General features: G+C 41.5%; 1 protein-coding gene across 1 annotated transcript; it reads right to left on the bottom strand.

Moving 5' to 3' along the window:
• Positions 1 to 23: 23 nt before the first annotated feature.
• Positions 24 to 11,616, bottom strand: cnot8 (CCR4-NOT transcription complex, subunit 8). The gene is made up of 7 exons (XM_072445976.1): positions 11,510 to 11,616; positions 9,747 to 9,956; positions 6,023 to 6,216; positions 4,682 to 4,843; positions 4,054 to 4,198; positions 2,946 to 3,056; positions 24 to 533 (listed from the first exon to the last, which is right to left on the bottom strand). Exons 2-7 carry the CDS (start codon positions 9,861 to 9,863, stop codon positions 405 to 407), a joined length of 858 nt encoding a protein of 285 aa, XP_072302077.1. The 5' UTR covers positions 9,864 to 9,956; positions 11,510 to 11,616; the 3' UTR covers positions 24 to 404.
• Between the last annotated feature and the right edge of the window lie 485 nt (positions 11,617 to 12,101).

A 12,101-nucleotide genomic window follows, 5' to 3' on the forward strand; every position in this document is an offset into this window, starting at 1 on the left:
CAAATAATGACACCGACTTCAGGTTGGCACATTGAAAAATACAAAACAATTTAATATACAGCTGTTTAAAACAATGGAATATGTAAAAACACTGGCTAATGGTATTCATGCAGAGACAACAGAGATGGTTGTCTGTTAAAAGTTTCTCAAGTTTCGGAAAGGAAATAAAGCGCTAAAACGGTTTATTCTCATCAAAATCATACAGTTCATTTACAGGCCGTTCAGCGTTTGAACTTAAAAATAAAGAAAAACGTCACATTTGTGCTGGTCCCACAGAGTAAAACTGAAATAAAAGATTTGCGGTGGTAGATTTGGGTAAAAGCGAATAAAAGAGGCGTTTGTCCGAAGGGTTTTGAAGACGCTGCTGGTTGGTTTAAAAATAAGTGCGTTTCCACAGACAGAGGTCAGTGTTTGTTGTTGGGATCATCCTGGTTTGTTGTCGAGAGGCCGTTTTGAGTCTGACTGGTGCCCGATCCCAAGCCATACAATCTCCCACAATACTTTGCGTCGTCGATGTTGTCCTCAAAGAAAAGCTGAAAGAGACGACAAATGTTTAGGCTACAAACAATTATTTCGCTAATGGACTTTGTTGTTTGGATAGTGAAAGGCCAGTGACTGAATGACATTTCCCCAGATGAAGCTAATGTGATGTCGCTTTAATGGGGTACAGCAAACACTTTACAACAAACACAATTTACACGTTTCCCCGAGTCATGAAACCCCTTCTCTGTTTAGTCCAACTAATGCAGTGATAAAATAATTGTTATCTGATCATAAGTTGCAATCAGCGCGTGGTAGAGCTAAGAGTTCACAGAGCTTTACGTCCTCCGGACAAAAAGCCGACTCGCTCGCACACATCACTGGGGAGTTGTGTCATATCTCGGTGGGAAAAGGGCTTGTTTGAACAAAATCCACGAGCAGGCGCATCAACATTTGATAGGAGAGCGAAATATGAACAGCTAAAGTAAGAATCAGATGTTTTAAGAACATGTCATTAACAGCCTTCCCAGGACAGGGAGTGTGTGAATAAAGCCACTGCTCGTTCCTTCGGTTACAAGCTTGGTTTCCATGGTTACGCTGTACAGGAAAGTTCCATTTTAATTTAACACTTGTATCGTCTTTGAGGGACGCGCGGGGGTTAAATGATGAATACAGAAACACAAATGCCAGGCTAAAGCAATTCTGTGTAACATTTCACATTATAATTCAAGAACTGGTTTTGTCTTGAGGCTGAGCATAATATTGTCCGTTTGCCGTAACCCGACCGACCCGGTATAAAACTAGCCGACTGAAAAAAAAAAAAAAAATCAGCAGTTTGTTAAAGAAAACACCAAATTTGTTTATTTTTCAAATATTTCAGACTCACCGACCGTTCTTTCCTAAAGCGCGGTGTAGAATAACTTTATAGCGCTGGTAAATCTATCTTTCATCCCAAGGGACAAATGACACACTGCGCAATGCATGTGCATCTTCATTTTCGGTCCTCCATATGCCTCTGTATTAAACAGATGATGCAGGAGGGAATCAATATTGTCTTTTAGTTGTTGATTTGACTCATGCCGTTCTATGTCAGAGTGTGGCTTCATTTAAATTTGACTTGTGCTTTGCATTCTGCTAGGGAAACACGCCTAGCAGCGTCATCACAACAAACATGGCGGTGCCTGTGTTCCCGCATGTTCCCTCCACTCGCCTACGCAACCAAAATAAAAGGATAACGGCGTACAAAAGGTCGATTGAAATATCTTAAAATCGGGAGATTTAGTCTCCCGATCGGGTTGATAGATACATTTTCCGTAATTGACTGTTGAAGCCTGACCCCTGGAGGTCACTAGGAGTCAAAAAATGGCAAAGTTTTGATCTTTTTTTTGCCTTTAAAGTAAAAAAAATAAGAATTTACCTACCGACTTGAAAAATGTTGGGTCGGGTTACAGCAAACATTTATTTCAGGTAGCTTGAGCTTTATTTAGGAGAAAGAACCTGAACACACTAAAGCATTCCTTTCCGCTTCTCAGGCTCGAGCGCTCCCATAGACAGTCCTTTTCTCCACTCTCCCCTGCTCTCGTGTTTCACCTGACCCAGTGTTTTACTGACCACCAGCTCCACACTCACTATGTTTTTTTTTGTTTTTTTTTAAGAAATCAAAGCCTAATTGTAAATGGCTGGAAAGGTAACGTTGCAGTGTCAAAATGTAGCGTTAGCGGACCAAAACCAACACACGTGGTCCACAAGAGGCAGAGCAGTGGTGTGTTTTGACAGTAACGATTTCATGCAGTTACCGTGGCGACAAGTAGATGGCGTGTGACCTGGAACTTGAACAGTCTTGCTTTAAATGTGAACAGAGCAAACCTGAAGCATGTGTGAACTACGGGAAGCAGTGGGGGCGTCATCCTTTCATCGTTTCAGTCAATTCATAAACAAGTTTGTGGATTTGGACACCATCGACCCATTAGTTGACTATTATTATTGTTCTTTTATTTTGATTCCAAGCATTAACTGAACAGCAGAAGAAAAGAGTAGACATGGAATGAGTTGGGTTAAACTCATGGTCCACTCCCACATCTTCAGCCGCCTTTTCACAGAAATACACTTACTTTGTGTCTAAATAGTTGTTTTGCATGAACTTGCGTGTACGCGTTTGGGTCAGATACTTCGTCAGAATATTGTGTAGTTCATAGATAGTTAGCAGGGTTTATACATAAGACACAATCATTTGTTGTTTGCAAAGAGCCCAAATAATGAAATCATGGTTGCATATTTCAAAGACGGCTGGACAAAGTTGCTCGACTCGCCCGTCAAATCTTAGTACATTTCCCCCCCAATATTTCCTTTGGTCAGGTCGACTGCCCAAACAAAACATTGTCCATCTGCCTAAAAGCTTCTTCTACGTCACCGTGTGCTGAACGTTCAGATGTAACGGTCCAGTTGCAGTTGTGTTCTTTTTTTACCTCCTTCATCCTGAAGAAGGCCATCCCTGTGAGCAGAGAGTCTGACCCGGCCTGATGCTGTCGGCCGATCCTCTTTAATTCCAGCTGATCGGCCACTTCCTGTAACCCGCCCTGAACACAGCAAACACCACATAACACGTTTTAACTGTACATAGTGTATCTGTGTTGAAACGTAAAACAAAAAGTGAAAACTTAAGATTATTATTGGTTGAATGAGGTGGGTGATTTGAGCGGCTGTTGATGGAAATGTGCCGTACTTTTCGGGATATAGAGCGCTCCTGATAAAAAGCATCACAGGTCTCATTAGACTCATTTCCTGATTGTAATTAAACACACAGCATTTTGAATATTACAATATAGTGACCTCTGTCCACTGACATCTTTTACCGTGTGTCAAATGCTTGAGCTTCCTGCTTGAGTGCCCCCCGGAGGCAGTTTGCCCGTAAAAATCTATTAAAAGGTTGAATGGACGATTTTTTTTTGGCCCAAATCTGAGTCTTATTTCCTCGTGGCGTGGACTGCCGATTAGTCCTTCCACGTATCAATCATAAAACGCACCTACCGCTCACTAACGGGACAAAATGTGAGAGTGAAATGAAGAGTTTTGGAATTATTTTAGAGCTTTTCCAGCACTAGTAAAAGACCAAATGGAAACATGAAGATAGCCTTGTTATTTTGTGCTGAAATGTTGAGTTCATTGTGCAAAGTAGTACAAGTTTCAACGGTCTGGACAGTGAGAACAATTAATGTATAACCTCGAACGGTCATCGTGTGAGGAAAGGCAGGGCAGTTTAAGGTTATAACTCCCTTTAAAGTTTAAAATAGCTCAGGGCAGTATCACATTCAAGCGGTTCAGTCCAGCAGACAATGTTTTTTGGTTTCTTTAAAATCATCATTACAGCGTAGAATTCAGTACTGGGCAAACTGTTTTAAACGTCACCAACAGACATTGTAAAAAAGCGTGATGCGTCTTGCCCAGGACGGTCAAACCTTTTGCGTTTGTGCTGAAAACAACTGCTAATTGGATGCTTAACGGGTTCGAAGCCGCATCAACGACAATCCCATAGTATCCTTGATCATTAAAAAATGTCAATATCCGTTTTAGCACCTTGAGGTTTTTGCAGCTCTTCATGAGATATTTCACGTCATAAATGGCAGGAAAAAACAGGTTCAAGATTTGGAAGAAGTCGTGCTCCTCCTCGGGCAGCCGGGCGTCCGTGAGCAGCTTCACCAGGTATCCGAAATCATAACCGCTGCAACAGAGACGCAAAGAGGAGACCACCACAGATAAATGGAGCAGTTTGCACATCGTTGTGTATAATACGGGGAGACGGCCCTCTATCTAAAAGCCTGCGTGCAGCTATAGAAGCAAATCTAAAAAAGGAGGTACAAACCTTTACATTAATAAAGTCTACCTGATTTTTTAACCCCCAGTAAAAATTGTTTTGTCACAGCACAGAAATCTTCTAAAAGAATCTATTCAGGTGAAAATGCGCCTACCGTGCGCCCTCTACAAGAAATTTAGCGATTGTTCACGATTGTTGACGCTATGACCGACTTGACATCCAAACGTCTGAATTTAAACTTCATCTGACATAAACAGACATCTGGGTTTACGCTTTCTCCGGGTGCGGATCCAAAGGACTCTGGGTTTGGTTCTCTTTTCACGATCATAAGGCGCGACCCGAATAAACACAATCAGCGACTAGTCCCGGCAGCGGCGGCAGAAAACCGACCTGTGGAACGAGAGCCACTTGACGTTTTCACACAGGACCAGCCCCGACGTCATGAGCAGCTCGGCGAAGTACAGCGTCTCGATTCCCTCCTCCTCGTGTTTCTTGAACTGCAGCCCGGAGTTCTGCAGCAGGTCGATGGAGTCCTGCGAGTACATGTCCTCTCTGCACAAACACGGGGACAAAGTAGACGTCAGTCGGGCCGCGTTCGTGTTTTTAGATCGAGATGGAGGCTGAAATTGTGACTTTGTGGTTTATAGGTTTATATTTCTGTTTACTGGACAACATCTTTTAGTGTAATATGAACACTGATGCATTAGTCAAACCTAGATGCACTGTAATCCATTCGAATACAGCAAATATCAAGACACTAGATGTTTGCTTTCTGTATTTTTAATGCAGGAAGTAGGAGATGTATTGAAAAATGTGTAGTATTGCAGTTGTTTTTCAGGAAATGTGCAAAATTGGGTATGAGTATGGAGTACATCATAAAACTATTCAAATGTTCCTCAAAAAGAGCAGATCACACTAGAGGTCTGTGTTCATATTGTTTGTACTCTTCCAAACACAAGACAACCACAACCGAGATTTGCCCTTGTGTGGTGAATATTATGGTCTGCTCATGTACTGTGCCATACTTGAACCTCAACCATTTATATGACATTTATATTTGAGCACATTCCTGATTCATTGTCTGAGTATCATCGAGATATTATTGTTTGTCAATATACCCCACCACTATTTTTAATCTTTTTTGGGGGTAATTAATGTGTCCAATGTAATGGCAACAGCGCAGTTCAAAACATGATCTCAACAATCCAGTTTAAAAATCGAGCTGGAGGTACGATAGTGTTTCGTTTGCAGCGGAGAAAAGCAAATACTCTAAAACTTGTCTGCGTTGACGAGCCACAGCCCCAGTCACAGTAAATACATTATTTCAGTCGAAAAAGTTTTCTTTCTTTGTTTAATCGCTGCAATAATGGGGCAAAGATAACAATTAGTATGCCTATTGTTTTAATATAAAACAGACAAATGCAGCGCCCTCGTACCCTTGGTCACGTGACGTTCCCATAACAACATGGCTTTACCGTCTCTGCAATTACAGAGCCGGCGCAAATTCACCGAAAAGTCGTGGATTCAATCAAGACACGCGGGGCTTGATTGGCACCGTGGCAGCGAATTTGTGGAAGGTTCCCTAGTGTGGCTTTTCAGTTTGGCGTTACAGAGGCCCTTGCCCGCCATTTTAAATCACAACATTAAATTCACACTTGGCGCTGGTCTGGTTCTGGTCCGATCCCGGTGTCGTGCGACGGTTGAGGTGATGTAACGGGGCCGTTTGCTCACGTGAGGTTGAATTTGAAGTTGAACTGCCAGGTGGTGGTTCCTGCCGGATAGTCCCCGTCCTCGTTCATGAAGGACAGGCCGAGCTGGATGATCTTGAGCAGGTCCACGTTGCAGCGCAGGAGCTGGTACTGATAGTCCACTGTGCTGCGGAACTCTCCGATCGGCCGCACCACCACGCCGGGAAACTCCGTGTCCTGAGGAAAGTGAAGACGGAACAACGATATTAAATACCCGCTTCTTAACCCTGAAAAAAACGAGGTCATTGTGCTTGGCCCTAAGCATCTACGAGACAATCTGAGCAGATAGTCACACTGGACAATGTTAGTGTAGCCTCTAGTTCTACTGTAAGAAATCTTGGAGTCTTATTTGACCAGGAGCTCTAATTCAAAGCTCATAAATCAAGCTTGTAAAACAGCCCATTTCCATTTGCGCAACATAGCCAAAATCAGAAGAATCCTGCCTAAAAGTGATGCCGAAAAACTTATCCATGCATTTGTAACGACTAGATTAGACTACTGTAACTCCCTGCTCGCAGCGTGTCCTAAAAGCTCCATAAAAAGTTTAACTGGTCCAAAATGCAGCAGCAAACATTAATATAAAGATGACTAACAGAAACAAAAAGAAGAGAGCACATTACGCCGGTGCTGGAGTCTCTTCACTGGCTCCCCGTCGAGTTTAGAATCAAATTTAAAATTCTACTCCTGACCTACAAAGCCATAAATGACATGGCCCCATCCTACCTCAAAGATGCTATAGAACCATATCATCCAAACAGAGCTCTTCGCTCTCAGAATGCCGGCCTTCTGGTGGTCCCAAGAGTCTCTAAAAGTACTGTAGGAGGTAGAGCGTTTAGCTACCAAGCTCCTGTGTTTAGGAATCAGCTCCCGACCCATGTTAAATATGCTGACACAATCTCTTCATTTAAGTCCAGGCTTAAAACGTTCCTCTTCGAAATCGCTTATGGTCAGACTAGTTAGGAACAGAAATATAAACCCACAGCTGCCTAGGAGCAACTATGCTGCGGGAAGTATGACAGCTTGAGCACTATCTTCTTCTTCTGACTAATTATTCTATCAAACAATATTTATCTTTTTAATTCCACTTGCAAACTATTCACCGCCTTCTTTTTCTTTCTCTCACTCTTGAGGACCTGTGGACCCAGATGCCCCTCTCCTGGTGAAGTGGTCCCTGCCCCGTGTGGACGGTCCCTCATCTGCCTGAAGAGTGGGTCCAGCTCCAGTCTCCCTCGTGTCTGTCTGTGAGTCGGATCTCTCCTTCACTGGAACTCCTCCAGGTTTCTACGCTTTTTCCCCAAAGAGGTTTTTTTTGTAGTTTTTCCTGGCCGAGAAGGAGACCCTGGGACATCGTCCCTCGCCACCACAGACATTGTTGATTCGGCCCTCAGGAGGCGACTGTTGTTGTGATTTTGGGCCTTACAAAAATAAATTGATTTGATTTGAAAAGTATTGTATTATTATTGTAAGAAAAGAAAGATTTAGGGCCATATTTAATCCAAGATTCTTCCATAGATAATCTAAATAGAATGTATTATTTTCTTATACTTTTTCTACTCTTTTGTGGGTTTTAAACAATGAACAGAGGGAAATTAAGGACCAAAAAAAAAAAGCAAACATCAATGCCAGTTACAGGCTAGAATGCGAACTCATTTCCACATCCAAGTGTAATGAGTTTGCATTATTCTTTAATGACAAAGTTCAGGGCATTAAAAATGCTATAATTCACCCCAAAACCACCTAGACACTTCATCTACATGCTGCCTCGATGTGCTACCCACCAGATTTCTAAAGTCTGTGCTGAACAGTTTGTTAGCACCACTCACTCACATAGTTAACATGTCGCTTCAATCTGGAACATTCCCAATGTCTTTGAAAACTGCGGTCATAAAGCCTCTCCTAAAGAAGAGCAGTCTTGATGCCGCAGTACTGAGTAATTACCAGCCCATCTCTAATCTGCCATTTTGGGGCAAAGTCCTTGAAAAGGTTGTTTACCAACAGCTCACAGATTTCCTCTTAATAAACAACTCATTTGATGTTTTTCAGTCAGGTTTTAGACCTCATCACAGCACTGAGACTGCTCTTGTCAAGGTGACAAATGACATCCGCCTGAACACTGACACGGGCAAAGCCTCAGTCTTAATTCTGTTAGATCTGAGTGCTGCTTTTGACACTGTCGATCATGGGATCCTCTTACAGAGACTAGAGGACTGGGTGGGCATCACTGGCACTGCCCTAAACTGGTTAAGGTCCTATCTGGAAGACAGGAAGTACTTTGTTGAAATTGGTAGCTGTGTCTCAGACCACATGACCCTGACCTGTGGAGTGCCCCAAGGGTCAGTCCTGGGTCCCCTTCTGTTCAACCTCTACATGCTGCCGTTAAGTCAGTTGATACGCAGTGAAAATGTGTTTAATCACAATTATGCAGACGACACTCTGATCTATGTTTCACTGTCGGCAGGTGACTATGGACCAGTAGATTCACTCTGTCACCGCATCCAACAGATCAGTGTGTGGATGCAAAGCAACTTTCTCCAGCTGAACTCAGACAAGACTGAAATAATCGTTTTTGGCCCACAGAAACAAAGAGAAAGTGTTAGCGGTCACCTCCAGAGTCTCGCTCTAAAACCTACAAATCAAGTTAGAAATGGGGGTAATAATGGACTCAGACTTGAATTTTAACAGCCACATCAAATCAATAACATCAGCAGCTTTTTACCATCTAAAAACATTGCCAAAATCAAAAATATAGTGTCAAAACCAGATTTAGAGAAACTTATCCATGCGTTTGTCTCCAGTAGATTAGACTACTGTAACGGCCGCTCACTGGTCTCTCCAAACGAGCTGTAAAACAGCTGCAGTACATCCAGAACGCTGTTGCTCGGGTCCTAACTAGAACCAGGAAGTACGATCACATTAGTCCTGTTCTCAGGTCTCTGCACTGGCTCCTGTGGCTCTGAGAATAGACTTTAAAGCAGCTCTGCTTGTGTACAAGTCTCTCCATGGCCTAGCACCAAAGTACATCTTGGGCATGTTAGTGCCATATGAACCATCTCGGACCCTGAGGACCTCAGGGACCGGCCTCCTGCTGGTGCCAGAGTCAGGACAAAACATGGAGAATCTGCTTTTCAGTTTTATGCAGCTAAAATCTGGAACAGTCTTCCTGAAGATGTGAGACAGGCTTCTACTCTAACAATGTTCAAATCTAAGCTAAAAACTGTTTTGTTTAGCTGTGCATATGACTGAAAGGATTTTCTTTGCACTCTTCTCTTTTATGACTTAAATTGTTTTTAATTAGTTAATTTTATTGTATCTGTAATTTCTTTGTGATTTTAATGCATTTTTCCTGCTGTGTGAAGCACTTTGAATTGCCTTGTGTATGAAATGTGCTCTACAAATAAACTTGCCTTGCCTAACGTTTATTAGCTTTACCAAGGAAGACAAAACTCACTCGGAGACTCGTGTAAAAGTGCTTATCAACTTACTGCAGCGAATATTTAGGATGATGATAAAGCACATAAATAAGCTAGTTCCATTTTTCACGTTTAAAAACAGTCAAATCAGGTGCAGCGTTTCCAGCAAAACATGTGGCGGGCGTGGTACCATGACATACAAAGTAGATGATAAAACTATAATGGTGACCCTGGTTCTACGAAAGCTGCATTATGACGTGATGCAGAGGTTGGTAGCTCCGTCGGGCACGGCGTTACCATGGCGATGAAGTTGTAGTTCTGGATGATGGCCCTGATCTTGCGCATCTCGTCCTCCACGTTGCAGGCCCAGACCTCACAGATGATCTGGCTCGAGTCGGTGAGCGCCGCCGGCATTCTGATGATGTCGCCTCAGAACACGAGCGTCACCGCGGAAACCACCCTCCGATCAGAGAGCGAGGGCGGGGGCCAGCACACCCAAACGATTAACTGTGACGGAGGAATAAACGCAGGGATTTACTTTAAAGCCACATACACACTCCGGCGTCAAATTCGCGCCCGACGCAGAAGTTGGACGCCTGTACATTTGAAGACAGACGCCCCGGACTCACGTCCGTAAAATACACTCGACAGCAGACGTGAGTTTAGTCAATATCATTATTTAGCCGCGTCTTAAGGATTTTTTTTTTTTTATCTTGCAGGGTTTGTTTTGGGTCTTCTTCCGGGTCGTGCGAAGCACGTCACTGGGGGCGTCATCTGTGATTGGCTGCTGCTGCTCAGTTTTAAGACAATTACTGCACAACTTGCTGTGTTTTTTTTCAAGATTTACTGCAAAACAAATTACCTTAATCAGTGCTGATGATTGGTTTGGAATTGTACAGTTCGTGTTGCGTTAGATGGCGTTTGAGCAATAATTATACAAAAATACATTCTACACTGTAATTATCAAAAGTGTGTTGGATCTGAAATGACTGAATGAATGATACATCTCATACAATTTTGTGTCTTTACATTAAATAAAGCATTAAAGAGTTAATATTGTGATAAAGGGTTTTAATATTCCTAAATATTTAATGTTTCCCTATTCAAGAAGACTCTCAAACCATTCATGTTCTCCTTTTATTTTATGATTGCATTGATAGTTTTATTACAATCATTTTCTGAATGTCCTCCCTTCTCTCTTCCCCATTTCAGCTACACCGTCTGAAAAAAACCATCAGCAACATTTGTTTGATTTTGACCGTGCTGCAAGGGATGTCACGAAAACAAATATCAACGTTACGATTGGTGAGAAAAAACATCGATTTAATGATTGTTAACGACTGCCGAGACCAAACGGTGAAATGTCTTTTTATCATTATTAAATTTATTTTCAATTTTACTAAATCAAACTTCCTGAAAGACTAAATAAATGTAATGTGCCTGATAACAAAATAAATACAAAAAAAGTAATAGTAAATACGTGTTTTTGTGAGTTCACGCTTAGGTTTATTTTACTTACTGTTAAACTTTACGCAGAAACGCGTAGAAACAGCATTACTGGACAAAAATCTTTCAATGGACATTATACAAATACAACTGCGTCATGTTTATTGAAGTCAGAGATTACCACGTAAATAAATTCACACTAGAGCTTTTGGTTGGAGCAGGTTTAAGGGAAAAAAATGAGGAAAACTGTGAACATTAACACAGTTTGCAATTATTAAAAACAATGATGCAAATATAGGCTTTAAAATAAGCTGCAGGTGAGCCACAAAAAGACAAAAAAAACAACTTAAAACTTCAGGCTTGGATAAAAACCCCGCTATAAACAGACACAACTGAGTGAACCTTAGCTCATACGTAAAGTACGTTAGCTTTATTAACGATCAAAAGTTAGCTTTAGCGGCTAAGTGCTAACTACATGCTCACACTTCCACAAAAAACAACCAGTTTCATTTTAACCGAGAGTCAAAACAACGTGTAATGTACAGGTTAAAACGTGTAGCTCACTAGTTGGTGTATGCAGTCGGATAAAAACATGAGAATATACAAGATTTTACCTTATTTTAGCCGAACACGAGCCGCAAAGCTAAAGCGCCCCGGTGCTTATTTCGTCTTTCATTCGCTTTTTCCGGTTCCGCTTAGAACAAAGAAAGTAGCAATAAATGCGCACACTGCCACCTGCTGCCGAAAACCCGCACAAAAAGACAAATCCCTGCATTTCATTTGATAATTTATTATTTATTGACATCAGATCTAAATCCTAATTATATCAAGCGCTTATCACAAATAGATACATAAATAAATAAAAAATATACTTTGCAACGATATAAATGTAAGTTGGTTTGCTTTTATATAGATAAAAAAAAAAGATGAACAAATGAATAACCATGAATTTCCGTCTTCAAAATTCTATTTGAGCTTCATAAAAAACGAATTAAGTTAATACTTGTATCGGGTCAACAGTTAATTTGTCTTTAGTCCGGTTAAAACCTAAAAATCATGATTTAAAAGCTAAGCGTCCATCATTATCTTCCATTAAACAAATATGTAAAACCCAATTGTAAATGTCTTTAAAGCAGGCTCTGATATCGTTTCCATTAGTCGAAACCACTTAGATTGTTCATATTTTGTGATGTGTATATCCCAGTT

The sequence above is a fragment of the Eucyclogobius newberryi genome, unplaced genomic scaffold, assembly GCF_026437365.1.
Source record: "Eucyclogobius newberryi isolate DKJ021-1_F unplaced genomic scaffold, fEucNew1.0.hap1 SCAF_15, whole genome shotgun sequence".
NCBI lineage: Eukaryota > Metazoa > Chordata > Actinopteri > Gobiiformes > Gobiidae > Eucyclogobius > Eucyclogobius newberryi.